Source organism: Anopheles gambiae, chromosome 3 (genome assembly GCF_943734735.2).
Source record: "Anopheles gambiae chromosome 3, idAnoGambNW_F1_1, whole genome shotgun sequence".
Lineage (NCBI taxonomy): Eukaryota > Metazoa > Arthropoda > Insecta > Diptera > Culicidae > Anopheles > Anopheles gambiae.
The window spans coordinates 43,436,060-43,456,461 of NC_064602.1; the positions used below are offsets into that span (position 1 = coordinate 43,436,060).

The 20,402-nt window shown below is 45.9% G+C and overlaps 1 protein-coding gene across 16 annotated transcripts in view; it reads left to right on the forward strand.

Annotated features, from left to right (window-relative positions):
* LOC1279243 (alpha-protein kinase 1) overlaps positions 1–18,970 on the forward strand; it is a 28,936-nt gene extending 9,966 nt beyond the window's left edge. For 3 of the 16 annotated variants that reach the window (XM_061653324.1, XM_061653325.1, XM_061653326.1), the window contains exons 2-15: positions 8,163–8,544; positions 8,624–8,950; positions 9,049–9,312; positions 9,415–9,501; positions 9,591–9,809; positions 9,904–10,474; positions 11,376–12,060; positions 12,179–13,227; positions 13,325–13,657; positions 13,724–14,209; positions 14,285–14,452; positions 14,521–14,712; positions 14,799–14,887; positions 15,185–18,970. In XM_061653324.1, coding sequence (XP_061509308.1) covers positions 8,846–8,950; positions 9,049–9,312; positions 9,415–9,501; positions 9,591–9,809; positions 9,904–10,474; positions 11,376–12,060; positions 12,179–13,227; positions 13,325–13,657; positions 13,724–14,209; positions 14,285–14,452; positions 14,521–14,712; positions 14,799–14,887; positions 15,185–15,355 — 4,419 coding nt within the window. In that variant the 5' untranslated portion in view covers positions 8,163–8,544; positions 8,624–8,845 and the 3' untranslated portion in view covers positions 15,356–18,970. The remainder of the gene's footprint in view (positions 1–8,162; positions 8,545–8,623; positions 8,951–9,048; positions 9,313–9,414; positions 9,502–9,590; positions 9,810–9,903; positions 10,475–11,375; positions 12,061–12,178; positions 13,228–13,324; positions 13,658–13,723; positions 14,210–14,284; positions 14,453–14,520; positions 14,713–14,798; positions 14,888–15,184) is intronic. The other 13 variants (XM_061653327.1, XM_061653328.1, XM_061653334.1 and 10 more) reach the window with 10 other exon arrangements.
* The last annotated feature ends 1,432 nt before the right edge of the window (positions 18,971–20,402 follow it).

Below are 20,402 nucleotides of genomic sequence, written 5' to 3' on the forward strand. Positions count from 1 at the left end.
GAAGAACTTTCGATTTTTCGTTCCACCCTACCGAACACGTCGACCGACCGCTTAGACATGTGTGCTGTGTGTTTTTTTCTCTCCTATAATCTCTCTCTCTCTCTTTCTCTCTCATCCCTCTCCGTATGATTATGAATTTTGGTTCGAGCTCTCTCCACGGTGTACCGCGATCGAGGTTTAAGGTCGGTACAAATCTTCCCTCAAAAACAGCTGCGAGTTGCCTCTCTAAAGACGCACTTTTTTGTGGTCGAAACTCTCCCTTTACCATCATAAGTCGCGCCTGGGGTTTTAATGTATAAACATTGGCTCGCCAAGCTGCGTGCTGGTAGTAGTAGTAGTAGTAGTAGTAGTAGTAGTAGCAGTGTGTAACCAAAAATAGTACACCGTTGTTGGGGCCAGCAGTGGCGTCGGTGCTTTAGGAGGATTTTGTGGAGGGCTTTTTCGGTGTGTTTCGGTTCGTACTTTTGTGTTTTTTTTTTTGTTTCGACAGGGAGAGTCACTCAACCAAAATACGCACGAGCCAGGGCAGTGTGGTGAAGGTGAAAATACGGCAACAACGGTAGCCACACTTTCGACAATCAATTTTGAACTGAAGTTATGAACCAAGTGGAAAGATGAGCCAGCGCCCTATGGTTGCTTGCTTCAGTTACAAGGGTGGCAAACACACAACCAGAGTCCGAAACCGGACGCGAACATTCAACAAAGCAAAGGGGAAGTTAGTGGCATACACACACACATACACGCTTTCAGACTGCTATGAATCTGGTAGTGGATGGTTAGTGTGCACCGAAGCATCTGCTGTCGTTTGATCTATGTCGTTTGTAAACATGGAGCAGCGATAAACTTCCAAGGGGCCTATATGGTGGCTTTGTGTAGGGAAGGAATGGTCAACATATGTGTACACACAGAGTCTACAAAAACAGTTCAATCGAAATGCTGTATGGAAGCATGATGTGTGCAATGATCGCCATAAAATTACAAAGTTTGATAACGGTTCAACTAACGAATGCATATACATTACTTACATACCTTGTTATCTTTTAGGGTTAAAATGAAGAATAACCTTCATACAACTATTCCGGTGCAAAACATAAATGGGAGGACAACTTACTGAAGACAACATTATTTCCTCCTTTCGTTCTGCAGCGTTCTTTTTTTTGCTATGAAATGCAACAGGGTCAGATCTAAAACTTTGCTGCGTTGGACGGTTAGCACTATTACCGCCTGGACCACGCCATTCACTTTTGCGCCTACCCGTTCTATTGCGCGACGCGTGTGTGCAATAGAGACGCTCGTGCAGAACGAATGGTGTATTTTTTTGTTGTTGCGCATCGAATCGAAGTGGCGCTGCGCAAAATTTACTTTCTTTGCGTGAAGTGATTTCAATATACTGTTCAAAATGGACAAATATAGTGTCAAAATGGGGGAAAAAACTCACAAATTTTGGGCGACCAGAAATGCAAATTTTTATTTTATGCATAATTGGATGTGTGCGTGAGATCAATCGATTCGAGTAACATCAACCTGAGGTTAGTTTAATATGTATGTTTGCTGTCCTTTGCCCAGAAAAGTATTTAACCATTCACCAGCGATCGCTTCAAAACTCATATAAGGGTATTTTGGCAGAAATTAGCTGTGGAACGCGCGCGCGTTTTCTGGTGTTTGGTTTCGCTCGACACTCAGTTGGTGGAATGTGTTTTTTTTTCAATGTCATGTCGCGTGGGGTTGTGGGCAGGTTTTCGGTTCGGGTGCTTCGAGCACCATTACGTGCAACGTTGAGTCGTTTCTTGATTGCGACAGAGAACCGCAGAAACCACCCCCCTCCTACCTAACCGGTGGCAAATGTTGATGGTGGTGGGACAGATGAATGGATGGTGGTAAACAAAGTTTTATCCTTGAACGACACCGTCGAGCGGTTGGCAAAATGAGTTAGATCGTTCGTTTATTGATTATAAGTCAATCGTGTGGCTTTGTTTGCTTGGGGGTTGCCAAACTGAAAATCGTGCGAAGAGGAGAAAACGCTCTGCGTTGGGTAAGGTAAAGGATTGTGTGAATATCGTAATAGGATCGGAAACCAGAAACAGCTACGCATAAAAAAAATCGCTAACTATATGTTCGTGTTCTTTGCTGGATGAGATTTGGTAAAGATAAGATGTTGTCTGGTATCTAGATTTTTGGAACATGCAGCTCCAAAGATAAGGTGCACACTGTAGCGAAAAGTTATGAAACATTCCGCCTGCCTGTCAGAGTGCTCGTACGAATGTTTCATCTCTCTCGTTGTCAAATCTCTCACATCCCAACAAACGTTAGCAATGTTCCAGAACAAACACACACATTCGCATAGCACACAGTGTCTGTCGAGGGACAGACAGGATGGCAACAGACAGTGCAATTATTACATTATGCACCGGATGAGGGACAGAGAGCGCAAGAACGGAGGCAAATCCATTGCGCATCCTGTAAAGAGTTGTATACACATACACACAAGCGAAAGGAAGGTGCACGTTACGGCATTGGATGGGGTTTTCGGTTGTAAAAGTTGCAATAGAGTGTGTCTCGTTGTTTGGGTGCATTCTCAGCGGGATCTGTATATTAGTGTGGCCGCCAAGCGAGAGAGAGAGAGCAAGAGAGTGCCACCCAACGCAGAGTAGTGATGGCCAGTGGTTGCTCGATTTGTTCGATTTGCGAGTGTATTTTGTTGTTGTTTTTCCGTGTGTCCATATCTGCTCGTGGGGGGGGGGGGGGGGGGAGGGGGGGGGGTTGTTGTGTGTGGCGAGAATGCGCTTCGCCAAACGGCTGCCGTGTCGTAAGCACTGACGTGGACGACGTTGACGACGGTTCGAACGCGGTGTGCTGCAGTTCATTTGTTTTTGTCCTGCCCATTCTGTGCACTCTGTAGTGTATGTAGGTTAGGTTGGATGTGGGTTGCCATAGCAAAACCAGCAGGACACTGCACTGGCCAGTGACAGCACAGCTACTGGGATTGGAAGCGAAAAGAAGAATAATGGCTGGGAAGGAACGATGGCATGCAAAACGATGGTACCCGCTGCTGCTGGCACACAATGCAGTTTTGTAATTTCATTCTGCCATTGCACAACTCGGGCCCAGTGCGCTCTGTGCGTGAGGGTGAGTGCGGTAACGAAAAAGAGAGCAGCAGAAGAGACACTTACCGTGACAGAAGAGTTGTTGTCGGTGTTGGGGGAGGGACACCTGGAGGTAATTCACTCGCGGACTGAGGTGAGGGAAACAGTTTTAAATTGTTCGTTTATGTGCATTCTGAACAAACGGCCACGCTTGTCGCTTGCTGTTTGACCATTACATTCAGTGGAGAATACATTTGGGGCGAATTACTGACAGACCGGATATTTGTGACCGTCGGAATGTGTGGTGGTTTTGATGGCAGGAAGCAATTATTAAATCCTGTTGCTGCACTTAATTAAGTTACATTTCCAAGTTACCTAGTTCGTTTTTGTTTGGTAATTTTCGTTGCGTAAGTTTCACCTGGTGCAGGAAATTGGACAATGGCTCGGGAGGGTGTTTTTTTTTGGGTAATTAGTGACGAGCTTACATGACCTTCCGTGGGGCTGCCCTGTCTTTTGGTCTTTAGGTAAATGTAACGTTTCACACACGGTAGGTTGTGGGTGGGGAAAGCCCGTTGGGAGTGTTCTATTATATGTTGAACAATTTTTGTTTTGTGGGTAGTCACCACAGAAGAGAAGTCTTTTAACGCGGACGCAGGAAGTTAGATCAGTACCTCCATAAACATTACCGAGAAATTCTACCAGACTTTTGTCGTGTGCGGGTCAAAAAGAGGGTAATTTGCACTAGTAAAATAGGCAAAAAATAAATCAATACCTGTTCCAGTGAAATTGATTTTTCCATTCCAATTTGATTCGCGTTCGAGAATAGTCAATACCACAAAGAGATTTTACACAGCGCAACAACAACAACAACAACACTCATCCGCACGCATCAACCACACATTGCCGGAAGTGCGCAATTGTCATCTGCGCATCCGAGCAGCGTGTGTAGAGTAGTATTTTGCTACGTTTCCCTTCTTTCCCGCAGTTTACTACTTCACAGTCGCACACAAACAAGTGCGCGCGGTACCGTGTACGCAAACTCGCCCCGTTTCGCCAATCTTTGACAATTTTGCCCCTCATCTCCCCTTCTGTCCTTCTCCTACTGCTGCCCACAATCGAGCAGCTGATTTTGACAGACGCCTGTGTCTCAGTGCTGGTCAAGGAAGGGGTGTGGAGAGGAATTGCGGTGGAGCCCCTGTTTTCTTTTCCCGCTTGCCGCTTCTGGTGGCCGATTCACTTTTGCGTTGCTCCACTTTCTCTCCGTGTGTGGTGTTGTTGTTGTCGATGCATGAGGCAACCTCTATTCCCTTGTTTTTCCTCCCTCATCCATTCCCAGTGGTAGGGGAGGAGTGAATGGGAAGCCGGAGAGAGGTATTCCTTTTTTCCGATACGGAGCAACCTTGCGCTGCGTGCATAGAGGCAACGAAGGGAAGCAACAATTAGACAGCACCGGGACACACGTCTGACAGTTTTGAGCTGTTGCTGGTGCTTTGCACAAGTGAGCAGCAGGCGGTGATGCTGTTGTTAGGGGAAACATAGAGCTGATCAGGCCGAGGGATTTTTTTAAAGAAGCAAGACGATGGTGGTTTATGGAAATACTGTTCCCGCAGAAGTAGCTTATTTGCTTTTTCGATACGAGCCGTTGGAGAAGCGTCGTTTAGAAAATTCGTCACGAAGGTTACTGAAACGAGGCTAAGAAGTAGAGTGTCAATGGTGAGCAGGAGCTTTGCATTATTTTACTTTTCATAAAAGAGAAAGAGCCGGGAGGAGGTGGGAGTTTTGCAGTTTCGAAAGTTCAAGGGCGGCCATCTGACGGCGTACAGACGGTGTCGGATCTCTTCTGGTCTATGGCAGACCGCTTGTTCGCGCGTGTGTGTGTGTGTTGTGTTGTCGTGATCGCAAACGTGTTGGGGCAAGCTTAAGAATGGATGTTTAACCGTTTGACATGGAGGTCACTCTGCAAACGGTCCGACGGTGGTGGTGATGGTGGCAAAGAAGCGCTTCCGTGGCAAAGGTCATAAGCGCCTTGTTAAAGTTGGTTCACTTTTTGCAAAAATAAAAAAAACGCAATTCGCACAAGAAAACCGGCAGCTAGCTGAGGACCTATGCCGGCTGAGATCGAAATGTTTCGATCGGCTAATGCACCCGCCGTGAAGCAATAACACCCAAAGCACCCAGGCAATAAGAGACGGCCTCATCGAGTTGCACGGCCGGTTTGCAATGGTGTCAGTGCGTTGTGATCCACAAGCCCATACACACATACGAGCAAATATACACAAAAAAAGTAACACGAATCAGAGCTAATGCACAAACCACCCTACTCGTGTGGCGGATTTTGCGGTCATGCATGAATCAGCGATGCGCGCGCGGTGTGTGTGGGGGGGATAGACCGAGAGACAGGCTATGTTGATGTTGATGATGATGCGAGAAGCTATTTTAGCCCACGGATCGGTTCAGCGATTGGGGCAGACATTAGTTTCCCGATGGTGTGTGCGCGGCGGTCATTGAACAAATCTCCGGTCCGGTTTTTGTCAAGGCAGGCACTACTCTTCAAGGCGAATGAGGTGATTGTACCGACGGTTATGCATGCGGCATCGAATTCCAGCCGTTCCAGACACTGCAGGAATCGACCTATGGAGAAGAATTGCCGGCGCTCAATTTGTTTAATACTACAAACGGAACACAATTTTCTAAAAGTTACTAAAAGTTACCCAAGAATTGGCACCAATGTGAATCTCCTCTTGCGTGGCGCAGCAGCACAGTAAAACCCGCGAAGATTGAGGTCCGCTTGCCCCTCAAAATTAACATGGATACTAACTGTGCTACAGCGGTTCCCCAACGCCGCCGGTTTCCCCAGCAACACAGACTGACCATTTGCAATTCCGCCGGTGAAACTGTGGTGAGCGAAAAAGAGAGAGAACAAACAGCTCTGGTGTAGTGCCAGTTATACTATACGCCAAGGCCAACCATACATCCCCATACCATACCCGCTGCAACAAAGATCCATAATTATGCGTTTTTCTTGTCGTGGCCGCAATTCCTACTTTTGCCTGAGATAAAACGAACAGTGCTCCTTCTCCGTGGTGGTGTGTTGGTGTTTGTATGTATGTTTTAACCCACCATCCCCCGAGGCGACGGACGGATCAGCTGCGTCTAAACGGAGCCAGATGCAACCACTACACCATCAACAGAGATCGTACCTTGAAATGGGAGAGTTCAGTGAGCAAAACGGAGGGAAACTTCCGCCTCTCAGTATCCGGTTGATGTTTCCATTTCCAATGTAGTGTGTCACCGATAGAGGAGCATTGCAGAAGTCGTCGAATATTGTCTACGTCAAAAAACTTTTGAAGAAGTTAATTCTAAAATCTGATTTGTTAGCTTAACTAAGCTCGTTTATTGCGTTCAATGCCCGCATTCTATCTCAGGCCTTTTATGGCAGTCGAAATAACGACCTAACCTCCCTCCTGCTTCAATCGAACTGTTGTCCGTTATGTGTGTGTGTGTGTGTTAAGCAGCTCTTAGCTGCTATCCCTCTGTACATGCCAACGACCACCCTCTGGCGTAGAGTGTAAAAGTGAAGGTGTACAACGGCACTACCGCAATGTGTACTAAAGGGCATATCGTCGTAGATCATTTGCGGATTGCTTCCTGTTGTTGGTATGAGGCTGACACACACAAGCACACACTCGCCCGTCATATTGTATTGGGAAAGGACAGGTCTAGCTGTAAAATGGTACACCCTTTATGTTCAGAACTTCCTTCTCCGCACTCGCAGTTGTCAAGCAGTGGCGAACCAGAGGGAGAGGGACATGACATGAGTCACGCACATACCTTACATTATGATGGAGAATAACGTTTACCGGAGGGCGAAGCAACGTGGCACTTTAAACTGGCGGATATTGTTTCGTGATAAGTGAAAGCTGCTGCACGCGGGTTTCTTTGCTTAGAACAATCAATATTGTCGTCTCTAGTGCTGTTGTTGTGCTATCGAATCATTAACCTTGGTCCAATTTGATGGTTGGCGGTTTGAAAAGAAGGTTTCAGCACTTGATTTAATGGGTACTAGTGGACCTAGATTTGATTACTGATTTTTTTTAAAATTATTTGCTTTAATTTTTAAATCAAACAACATCGAATCAAGTGCAATAGAAAACGTTTTTTTGGATCGTCATAAAATATACCTTGAGAGGTCCAGAACCTTCGAAGGTGAACAGTACCAACTTGATCAAAGACACGTCAATCATTTCAGTCACTATCACAACACAAACATGCCCAGCCACTTCGACGCGCTCTGACTGTCTCTCTCTCTCTCTCCTTCGTGGCGTTGTGCAAACATCAATGCAGCCAACACAACATCAATTTCCTCCGTTTCGCTGCAATCGTGCAATAGTTGCCCTCGTCGAATACAAAGTCGAAAATGCTCGTCCCAACCTGACACAATGGCGATAAGACAAGAACAGCTACACGTGTTTGTTGTATGCGTGTGTCTGTTATTATAAGAATCAACCACCGGCAGCGTGTATATTGAGAGGAAAACTTCGAAACTAATATGCTCTGTGCTGTGCCGTCCAACGATTAGAGCGAGCGTAAATGATGGTCAAAGGATTTCGGTCGAATCGGTCGATTTTTGGTTTGCTTTCGAGCCGTTTCTAGTTTTTTGGCATGAGCTATATTTAACTTTACTCGTAGGTCGGATTTCGAGAACCGAGCACCCCATTTTTGTTGTTGTTGTGGCGGTGGTGTCTGTCTCTACTTTTACAAACGGTTACGGTCTGTCTATTAGTAGTACGTTTCCTCTCGCTCGCTCGATGGCCGAGAAGAGTGGTGTGGCCATTTATAAAACATAAAACGATTGCGGCGATTGCATATTACTGCTACAAATGAGAATATTTTTAGAGCAAGCAAGCAAGCACAAGGGGCGATCATCACAAGGGTGATGAGATGTTACGAATGTTGGGAGGAAAAGTGGGCTTTTGTTTGTCTATTTATTTAATGTACATATGCGTCGTGTAATCTTATGCACAATGAGTTTGCTCGCCGTAGCCTTGACTAATCTCTTTCCCCATTCCTTCATTGCAGATTAAACTTGTACAAACTAAGATAATCGCGTGGTGAAAGAAGAAACGCAGTTTTGGTGTCCAATCGGCCGAACTACCGAACCGATACAACTTGCATTAGTATCGCTTCCAAGATACAGGTTCCAGGCTACAGGTTCCGCCCCAGTCATAGGCCGCGTGTGCGTGCTGGTGTTGTTGCATCGACACAGCCTCCCGCGATCGATACCCGATCCCGGGCCAGCCAACCAACCAACCCATCTCTCTACCCAGCAGTATTTGTTGCAAAGTGATTCCGCTCCGTTAGCGAGCGACCGTTGATTGATTCTGTAAGGCGCGCAGCGATCGTTTTTCTCCTTCCGCTGGCAGCGAAGGAAGAAAACAATTGCCGTGTACTGTTTGTTCTGGTAGGTAACATCGACATATCATTATGGTTGTCCACTGGAAGTTTATTCATTACGTTGATTTGTTTTTGTTTTGTTCCAGGTGTCGCGTTTTACGTGCATCAACCCGCGGGGCGCATTTGTTGCGTCCTAAGCAGAATTGACATTTGCTTTTCGTTGTCAACACTGGTGAAGCTGTTTTCGCTGTGGTGAATTATCGGCTGAAAGTATATCAGTGTGTGTGTGTGTGTGTGTGATTCGGAACTGATCACTGCGTGTGCTAGATTTGTTCTCCGCGTAGCCAACGTTGGTCATCATTAGCAGCATGATGAACAACAGCAGCGGCGATGAGCAGGTCGAGTGTCCACTGTGCATGGAGCCGCTAGAGGTGGACGATCTGAATTTCTACCCCTGTACCTGTGGATATCAGGTAATGTGGATGGATCTGCTACTCCTGCCCCCCGCTACATCATCGGTATTAATGTCGTACTTCGCTTTTATTCTTCTTCCCGCTCAACACGCGCCCAGATCTGTCGCTTTTGCTGGCACCGGATCCGCACGGACGAAAACGAGCTGTGCCCGGCGTGCCGGAAGGCGTACCCGGAAAACCCGGCCGACTTTACGCCCCTGTCGCAGGAGCAGATTGCGGCGTTCAAGGCGGAGAAGCGGCAGCGGGACCAGCAGCGGAGGGCGAAGATTTCCGAAAACCGCAAACACCTGGCGAACGTGCGGGTGGTGCAGAAGAACCTGGTGTTTGTCGTGGGGTTGCCGCCCAGATTGGCCGATCCGGAGGTCAGTGTGTGTGTGTGTGTGCGCAGTGGTGTTGTGAACACACAATTGCGTGCGTGATATTCATTGTGAAGGTCGCTTCATTCGTTTGGTTTGCCTTTGTAGATTCTGAAGAAACATGAATACTTCGGAAAGTATGGTAAGATCCATAAAGTGGTCATCAACCCTAGTACAACGTATGCCGGTGTGCAGGTATAGTTTGGAGGATCGTAGAATAATCGGGCTCGCGACTCATTGTTATTTAACATTGTTTCTATTTTTTTGTGTCGGTTCACACACAGGGTCCCTCGGCGTCGGCGTACGTGACGTACATCAACAACAACGACGCGCTGAGGGCGATCCAAAGCGTTAACAACATCATGATCGATGGTCGACTGATAAAGACGAGCTTAGGTACGACGAAGTACTGTAGCCACTTTATGAAAAACCAAACCTGTCCCAAGCCGGACTGCATGTACTTGCACGAGCTCGGCGACCAGGAGGCTAGCTTTACGAAGGAGGTTAGTGTCGGTTGGGCAACCGGGCTTTTAACGCTCGCCCGAGCAGCGATGCTCATTGTTTGACTCTATTTTTCTTCTTCTCCCCGACACCTAGGAGATGCACCAAGGGAAGCATCAAGAGTACGAGAAGCGGCTGCACGATGCCATGCAGGCGCAGTTAGGTCTGACGTCTGCAGCAGGAGGGCATGGCGGCAACGGCAGTGGTAGTGCGGCGGCAACGGCAGCGACGGCGGCGTCCTCTGGTGGTGGTACGGCCACCGCGGCCCCGACCGCCGGCCTGGTGTCGTCGACGGCGGCGGCAGTAGTGGCGGCGTCGGCGACGACGGCAGCGGCGGCTGTTGCGGCGGGAACAACTGCAGGTGCGTCCTCCACGCTGGTGGTAAATGGCGGCAGTGCGGGTAGTGCGGGTAGTGGTGGTGGTAGTGGTGAGAGTGGTGTGCCCAGGTCCGGCGGCAGCAGCACCAGCAGCAGTAACGGCGGCAGCAACGGCGGCAAAGGGACCAGCAAAACTTCGCCCGGCAGTGATATCAAACAGATTAGCGACATTACCAATGGACCGATACCGAGCAAAGAAGCGTGGCCCAGCTTATCGACGACGCCGGTTGGCGGCAGCGCGCACGGCGGCGGAAGTAGCAATAAGGAGAATAAGCTTAACGGTAAAACAGGTGTGTGTGAATTAACCTCCCAACGCGGGGCGCGGCTAAGAATTTTCTCCATTCATCAACTGCAAGTGTGACCCAAAAGTGAGAAGAGTGCGTTCTATCGATCTATCCCGGGCGTAAGGCCTCGCGACGACTCTTCGTTCAGTGACACGACTTCGTCCTAACAATACTATTCCATTCCTAAATCGTACAACGTTTTGACGACTAGTGATTTCTTGTTGTATAACAGTTTAAGCACTCTGGTCATGGATTGGCGACGGGTTTTGGAGCCGATCAAAACCAACAGCAAAAGATTTGTACGCTCTATCCTTTCCCCTCACCCGTATCGTTTGTGCGTGTGGTGTACAAGTAAAATGGCAGTGCTGGTGCTGAATGACTTAATTGTGAAAAGATTGGTGGTGCTGGATGACTTAATTGTGATATTTTACTGGCTGTGTTAGCAATGCTCAGTGCATGAGATTTTTTCTATTTATTTTTGGATACTTAACGATTTGTTAATTGGCATCATGAGACAAATCGATATTTTCGTTTTTTTTTCGGTGTCGATTTTGTTTTCGTTGTTCGTTGTTCTTTTATCATCTTCTGAGCAAGCCTGTTTTGCAAAGAGTAATGATTTTTTGTAATTTTATCTACGATTTCGACTGTATCGGTGTCGGTGAATTTACAACGAAATGTGTGTTTGTGTGCGTGTGTTTGTGTGTTAAAAGAGGAAGAAGGATACACTGTTTGGCACTGTTTTTAACGATCTACCTACCTACCTACCTACCTACCCCACCACCTTGATATTATTCTGCACCAAAGTGCTATACTTTTACTAAGCTACCGAAACCCACCCTTTAACCTCATTCTTGAGCTACCAGTGCTAGAGTTAATTGGTGTTTTGCTCTATTCTTATTGGTTCTAGCAGTTAATGGGAATAGCGCCGGCAACAAGGAAAACTCGAACCGAAGCGACCGAAAGCACGAAACGAAATCTCGCTCGAAAGGAGGCAAAAACAAGCAGCAGCAGCAGCAGCAACAGCAGCAACAACACAACAACAAAAATAGTCACGACAATTCCAGTAATCATAAAGATAGTACAAGCAACGTGACTAGTGCCAACGGTGTTGTTGCTGCTGCGAAGGGTGGCAGTGCGGCGTTGGTAAACGGCAAAGGAAGCAAGGCTTCGAACGGAAAGCAGCAGCAGCGGAACGGTGCTAGCAACGCCCCAGAAGCTCACGAGCATGCGATTGTGAACGGTAACAGCAAGGAGGCACAGAACAATAGCAAAAACCTGAAGCAGCAGCAGCGCGAACGCGAACGGGAACAGCGGGAGCAGCAATCCCTGCTCAAGGGAAGCAGTGATAGCGGCGAGCAGCAGCAACAGCAGCAGCAGAAACAGCAGCAACCACCACAGAGCAAAAAGCGAGAAGCTAACGGCACCAGCAATGGCCCCACGGCGACCAGCATTAGCAATGGGAACGCAAATGGAAACGGCCATATTATCAATAATGATCTGGACGATGACGATGACGAGCTGGACTTTGAGGATCTGGACAATGACGCACTGTCGTCGGACAATGATGGCAAAACGGATTCGCCTTCGTTAAGGTAGGTCGTCCTGCGGTGGATCACAATGCTAGGGCTTCTGGAGATGAGAAAACGCAATTTAAATTAATAATGTGCTATGTGTTTGTTAATTGATGTTTTTCTTCTATTTTTTTTACAGTAGTTCGGCTTCCTCCCGGAACGGAGCGGACAGTGAGACGGCTAGTGGTAAGAGCACCCCCGGTGCGTTTGTCGATACGCTTAACAATGGTGACAGCAATGTGATAGACGCTGGTGCATCCGTCGGTGACGCTGTCGCCAGTAAGACCGACGCATGTGAAACGAATGCCATACCAGCCGCCACCGATGGGGACGCCGCGGATTCGAACCGCAGCTCCTCGTCGCCATCGTCGAGCTCGTCGATGGGCGATGAAAAGGCGGACAGCGAAAGTACTGCCCCGGTCGCCTCCTCATCCTCGACTACAACCTCGTTGTACGGTGGGCTGGACGATGGTACGGATACCACCGCGGCCGTGATCAGTGCGACGATGGGCAAACTGTCCGTCACTGACACGACCGCCAGCAACGGTGGTATCATGAATCACAAGTTTGCCAACGAACTGATCGACCTGAGCGCGCGCTACGGTAAGCTGGAAAGCATACTGGACGACAATAGTAGCTTCTTCTCGTACAACACGTTCGATCCGTACGGCAAGCCGAGTGCGGCTGGCAGCACGGACCTGGGCGTGGACAGTGGTAGCGGTAATCAGAGCGTTGGTTTGACCTCTTCGCAACTTCCCGATCTCTTGAGCGGTACAAACGACACAAACGAACAGCACGCAAAGGAGCTGTTGAAAAACATGGGAAATCTTCAGCAGCAGCAGCAGCAGCAGCAGCATCAGCAACACCACCAGCTTCAGCAGCATCAGCATCAGCAGCACCTTCTGCAGCAAGTCGCCCGCTTCCAGCAGCAGCTCTCTGCCGGGCTTATCGGCAACGGTGATAGTAGCATGATTGGCGGTGCGGGCGATGAGCTCGACCCAGCCCTCACCAAATGCTTACTGCGGCAGAAGTACATGGTGGAGGATCAGCAGGAGGAGTGGCTTCGTCTGCACCAGCAGCAACAGCAGCAGCAACAGCAGCTGCAGCAGCAACAGCAACAGGAGCAACAGAAACGCAACCACCTGAACAATGGACTGAATGGACTACCGCCATTCCATAATTTTAACGGTAAGCAAAGGATTTCAAACGTACGATGCCTGGCGTGCGGGTTGTATTTAATTTATATGATGTAATATCCTGTTCTGTCTTTTTTTTGTGAGTGCAGAATTTGGAACGAATGATTTCTGGCACAAAACATATGCTATGCGAAACAACTTCCTAAGCCAGCAGCAACAGCAGCAACAGCAGCAGCAGCAGCAACACCAACAACAGCAAAGGCTACATACAGACATGAGCCAGATGTACGGAAATGCAAACATGTCCAAGTTGAACAAGTTCTTCGACTTCCACAAAAACCAGCAACAGCAGCAACAGCAGCAGCAGCAGCAATTTTTACTCAATGGACAAAATTCACTCCCGCAGCAGGCGCTTGACATGAACTTGCTAGCGCTGGAAAACAGCCGTTTGAACAACCATTTCCTTGATCAACACAACGAAAGTAAGTGCTTATCGCGTCGATCGGTGCAACACAGTTATGTTGACGATAGAGTTTGTCTATTTGCAGATTTGTTAAGCTCCCAGCAGCTACACAAGCAGCGGCTGCTTAACCTTGGCGCTCACAATCCGCTCCTGAACGGTGGAGATCGCTCCATGCCGCAGCACAAGGCATCGGTAGCGGCAGCAGCAGCAGCAGCTGCTTCGCAGTCGCAACAGTCGGGCAGCAGAACCCAATCGCAGCCGCAGTCACAGTATCCCCAAAACCCGACCGCCGACGATGACCTTGGGTTCGATCCGTTCCTGGAAACCCAGAAGGCACTGGCCGAGCTGATGAACGATGAAATGAATCAGCAGCAGCTGCCTCAGAGCGGCTCGAACCACAGCAAGGTGCTAGAGAATGTTCAGCAGCAGCAGCAGCAGCAACAGCAGCAGCAACAGCAACAACAGCAGCACCAGCACCAGCAACAGCATCAACAACAGCAACGTACCCGCATGCCACCGCCTGGCTTCAACCACATGAACGCTTTCGGATTTGGTGTACCACGGGCACAAGGTATGTGAGAAGCACGTGTTTTCTCTGCACGCGTGGGAATAGTGTTACTAATAATCGCTACGGTATCATTTGCAGGCAGCAAAATTCTACCCTTCATGAACGGTGGTATGCAAATGCCGAATGGACAGCAGCCGCAGCAGCCGCCTCAGAACGGCAACTGGAATCAGCAGGTGCAGCAACCCTTCCTAGGATATCAGCAAAATGAGCACATGGCTCAGCCGCAGAACGGACTCAACAAAGCAGGTAAGCATTGGAAAACCGGCGTTCTAAAACTTTTTGCAATTTCTCTAATGACAATTTCGGGTCTCATCTTGCAAACACAGCGTATGGCAATAATCTCACCGACTGGACGTCGATGGACCCGGCCATCGTTTCTTACCGTCAGTTCTCATTTATGAACGGACCAAACCAACCGGCCGGGGGTGATCTGTTTCTGAACGCTCAGCAACAGCAGCAACAGCAGCAGCAGATGAATCAGCAGCAAAATCTTCAACCTGGACAAGGTATTTGTTTTGCTTACATTCCGCGAAGAGAGAAAGGTCCTCGTTGCTAATGTACTCAATTTTCGTTTCTCGTTGCTTTTCATTAGGTTTCGGACACCATGGTCTCAACTTGCAGTCGAACCTGATGGGTCAACAGCAGCAACAGCAGCAGCAACAACAACAAGCAAATCCACAGGTAGGACCTAAAACACGGAAATCTCAAAACAAGGCTCAATATTTAAAGCAAAAGCTGCCACTTTCGAAACAGAAGCTATCGCGCAACGATCGGATACAGCAACCGAAACAGTCAAGCAATTAGAACTTTTTTATATCAACAAGTGTCAGTGAACATTTTCAAACATAAATTAAACCTTTGCCACATGTATAAGAAGATCTTTCCAATTGCACTGGCCAGTATGAAGGATTATCACTGCCTTGAAAAACTGTGACAACTGTGCAATGATGATCATTTATTAAATGTTTTTACTTTCAGCTTAACTTTTCTCATGTCAACATCATCAACAACGAGCGAAACGTTTTCATGTACGAAGTAGCCAACTGCGGTTTCCCGAACGGCTTCGACAAGTACTCGATCCCGATGCCACCGGGCTTTCAGAATAACGTCCCCGGCAACAACAAGCAGAAAACCGAATGCATCAACTAAGCATATGGCATGGCAGCATAATACAGACAAAACGTAAACTCAACAAACACAACACAAGTAATCACACATTTCCGATTGGCGCCGATGCTGAGCGCCTGGGACAGCTCCAAGCAAGCAAGCATCATCATCATCAGAACGGTGCAGCGCAAACAACATAACAAAAAAAAACTACTATGTCAGCTACCCGCCGCGCTTGGTTTGGTGCGCCTTCTCCCACTTCCCGAACACAGTGAGGCGCGCCCGGACGCTAATGCGACCAAAACAAAACATTCTTCGATGGTGTTTCCTCGTGCACAAATTCACTTCTGCGCATGTGATGAGATGTGGTGTCGTCGAGAGCTAGCATAGGAGAGCAAGCGAGAGTGTGCAGTAAGTACTCTAGTCTACTACCTTCGTTTATTATTTTTTTGTAAGTGCGTCAAAAATGAAACATGGATATATTGCGACATAAAAAGCAGAGCACAAAACACAGAATTTTCATTAACCCATCCCTCAGTGACATTATGATCAGTTTACAGAGGTTTTCCTACTGCAGTGTACGTGTTAAAGAGATGCGCCTAAAAATGACCTATCCCTACCCGAATTGGAAAAAAATCCGATGAAAGTGGTAGTAGATGATGGATACGCGTGCAATGGTGGTATGTTGCGTTCGAGAACGCCGTAATTGCGAGATACATAAAAGTGCTAGAAAAGTTAATAGCCTTACACTCTACTATCCGTGTTTTATCGTTGGAGGTTTTTTTGGTACGAAGGACAAACTGGTTCGATCGATTTTGATCGGCATTTGAGATGGTTCAAAAGGAACAAAAAAAAACCCCTTTCGATAAAACGCCGATGACTAGTGTGAGGCAAAGAAGTGGAAAGCTTTGGAACAAAACTCGAGGACGCATCAGGATGTAGGGAAAAGCAAATTAAGATTTCAGTCGGTGATTCCGGAACTGGGTAGAAGTGATCTTAATGGTATGACGGTGTTTCCCTTGCGAAGGCAGGGATACACTCGATCAGATAGCTGGATGGCGGTTTGGTTGGTTTGTGGTTGCTGCCATACCCCGTGTTATAACACATTTTGTGGTAGCTGTGAAACATATAGCTATAGTCGCTATAGGATGTGCTGTTATGCGGACGTGTTATGTTGGAAACCATGATTCTAGTCAATCCGCCTTCGGCCCATTGAGATTAGAACAAAAAAGCAGGTCGATGATAGAGCTGGTGAGACTGTTTACGGTATACTCTCTCAGCAGTTGTATCGTTGAAGGGTGCTGTTTGGGATGCATACAGATATACACTGAAGGAGCTAGATTGAATCGGTTCTTTCATGCAAATAAACAAAACAAATACCAGAAAATAATAAAGAAGCAGACCCTTTCCTAATGTCTGATACACTGTTTTCCGGATCAGTTTCTAGTGTGAACAGTATTATTCAAGAATCACGAGAGGTTTTTTCAACAGCCCAGCTGTCACAAATAATGACAGCTGTTGTAAAACATCTTGCAAGTTTTGAATTATGCTGTTCAAATTGAAAACTGACCCGGAAAACAGTGTAATAAGAAGCAAAATTATTATGGGCTATTCGGCCAATAGAGCAGCAGAGAGTAAACCAAGAAACTAGACTATTACAAAAGTATCGATCGGCACACATATAATATTGATCGGTTGGACGTAGCTTACTTGACATCTTGCCATATGCGCTGGACACATGTGGACACACAACAGCACACCAACGAAGCATTTTTTTTCACTCTTTTGGTTCGCTATTATTACACCTAGAAGAACTTTATGTTCCTTTTTACAGTCGTAAATCGATCGTAATTTTAAACAATTTGCATACACATGATAAAGTAAACATAATGAGTTTTTATAACAGTTACAAATCCTAGATTGGGATGTTTTCACAGCGCAGCACTGTAAGGATGCAAAATTTGATCGAACGCGAAGCAGCAGTAGGTGCGCAATCGGAAATGTGATGATGAAAATTATATTACTATTTCACAATTATTATTGGTTATTATTGATTACTGAATTTATATTACAAACATGGCCCTTCCCCCTAGTATCACAATGGGGGAACTTGTAAGATCATGATGGGTAAAATCATAATATGCAATATACACATATAAATATATATATAGTTATATATAGTTATACAACAAAAAGCTCCACAATCGAGAACTGCTGCGGCATGTTGAGGAAAACTGCGGGGGACATGATAATGATCGATAATTGTTTTTTAAGATCGTTTTGCTGCAACAATCCATGCTACAAGTAGTCAGCAACAGAGAGCAACAACACTTTGTGCAGGCAGGGAAGCAAAAAAGCATGATGCTTCAAAAGAAAGGTGTGTATTTTACTGCTTTGGAATGATCGACAACGCTGTCAGCTGAACGCGACGAACAGAAACAATGTGCAAAGTGTGCGATCGTGTGTGAGAGAAGAGATTGGTTCGAGCGGGGTCAATTGCAAACGTTAAGGGTGCATCGAATACGCGACGAACCTTATCTGCATCTCTATTACGTTCGTACCTTCCCTTTGCACACACAGATAGGTTTGCAAAATCTGACGGCTGTTGGGATTATTTGAACGGTCACTTGCTCCTTTCCCCCGTTTCGACGAACGGACTCGTATGCTTTATTGCCCTGAAAAACTTAAACCTTCGCTGCGTTGATCGCATTGGCGGTTAGGTATTGAGGTTCTGAAAAGGAAAGATGTTTTCTAAACAATGAAACTGCCTTTTATCTCGATGTGTGTTGCTCCTGTTTACTATCTGCTGGATTTGGAAACGACCCCATGTGTCTTGATCCATGGAAGCGTTCCGCAGCAAACAAATCTAACCTTTGCCTTGTCAATGGTGAACATCATGTGCAAATGGATCGATAGACCACAATTAAGAAGTCTCCCGTGTACCCCTACGGAAAGAGAAATGTTGCAACGTTGCTGATATATTGAAACATAACGTAACGTGATTGTACAATACCTGCTGCTGTTAAGAGCTGTTATAACAGATGCAAAAGTACATACACAAGAGCACATACACACCAGGCTGTGCTGTGCTGAAACAAAACTGCTAAGAGCTGATGCTGCTAATGAACACGATATATAGACGACGATAAACCTACTGTCTACTGCTACCACTTACTACTACTGCTACCACAACTACTCCACACTATTATGTGCGAAACTCGATGTACGAAACACAGAAACAGTCGCTCCCGCGGTCGATAAAGATGCATTTTTAAAAAGGAAGTCGCATCGCAAACATGAGACAAAAGAGAGAGAAAGAGAAAGGTATAGAGAGAGATTGAACCAGGAGAAAACACAGAGGAAACTCAACACAAATTGTAGCAAATTAAACACACGCATCGCCGGAGAGTAGCTAAATGTAATCGTAATCGTAACAGAAAACATTTTGTGTTGGAGATCACACAACTCGCGGGGTTAAAGGGAACCCTCGCGTGGGCGTGTGTGCTAGGTGTGTGTTGGTGTGTAGGAAGAGCGGAAAGAAGAGGAAGCTCTAGGGCGTCGAACAGCGCAAGAGAAAGGTGAAGAAAAGACGATATAAACCGAAGCATAAGGAAGAGAATATAATACAAAAGAATAAAAAAAATGCAAAATTGAAAATATTATGGAACAAACCCATAAAATATACTTAAAATTTGAAAAAAAAATTAAGTGATTTGGAAATTTTTCCTTGGTGTTATGTATGGATTGAGAAATGAGCGATAATTGAACGATGATGCAATTTAGGCATTGCAAAGGGTAAGTAGCACGAACTGATCTACGATCTATCAGTTTTCGTCCACATCGAGCCATTATATAGCAAACCTGTACGAGGTCATCATGACCCTGTAGATTGTTACGCCAAGGAAAAGATGACAAAGTGTTCGCGAAATACCAACAGATAGAGGTGAGTATTGCTTTATTTTCTTTAGATACTTGATAGCGCTACCATGAACAAGTATTAATCTTAATTATAAGTATGAGTTTACTTGAACCCTTTCAAGCCCATAAGCTAGGTCTAAATAAGCAAATACAACACAACATTTTAACATAACTTCAAAAAACGTAGTAAGGTTTTCTATAATTTCATGGGAAATATTTTATGATATAAATAAAAAATATGATAATTCATTAAAAAATTAATGCCAAAACATGCCTTCATTTCTTCCAAGTTGACTGTAAAATGTCGTTCATTTTATAGACCGTATTTGGGCGTGTGTAACCTCCATGAAAATGTCCATGAACAACTCATACCATTGCGGTCAGATAATTTATTTATGTGCCCAATATCATAATCATTATCATTGTGACGTTTTTTTCTCCAATGGAAAAAAGTCTCTCTAGTATCTGAGGTGAATGTTGAGTTTTGGTTTGTCGTTTCTTGAACAGAATCTTCAATTCCAACAACATCAAATTAATTTTCAATATCTCGAACTATCTTGAGCTATGTACTGCTAATCATCTTCGTCTAATAGTCATCTTCTCATCACATAAGTAACTGCACAATTTCATGCTCTTTATTATGGAACTCCTTCCCCTCTTTTAGCAATTTATATGTAGCGAAAAGTGGGGCAAAATGCCCATTTTGCCCCGCTTACCTCTATATACATAATAATGTCCATAATATAAAATTCAATGAAAACATACAATATCACAAAACTCATCATATCATAAAATGAGGCGAAAGAGACCCATGAGGCCCAAAAACACTATAATTCTATAACAACAACAACTACATATCATAACACTTCTACGAATACACCAGAGATATGGACGACAGGAAATATTACCCGTGAGCTTTTTTGTAAATTTTATGTAATTGTACTAATATTCTGCAGTTTACTGTGTAACAATATCAACTTGTACCATCGACAAACCGACGTGACACTGGCGTTACAAAAGTGTCCCACACGAAAGTACTGACATTTACCAGTGAGGCGATCACTTCTGTCAAAGTAAGCTCTGTTCACTGCTGCTTCGATGTAAACAACTTTTCTAAATACAAATTGCGAAGGAAGAGTGAGGCACGGTTTTGTGATAATTATTGGACAAA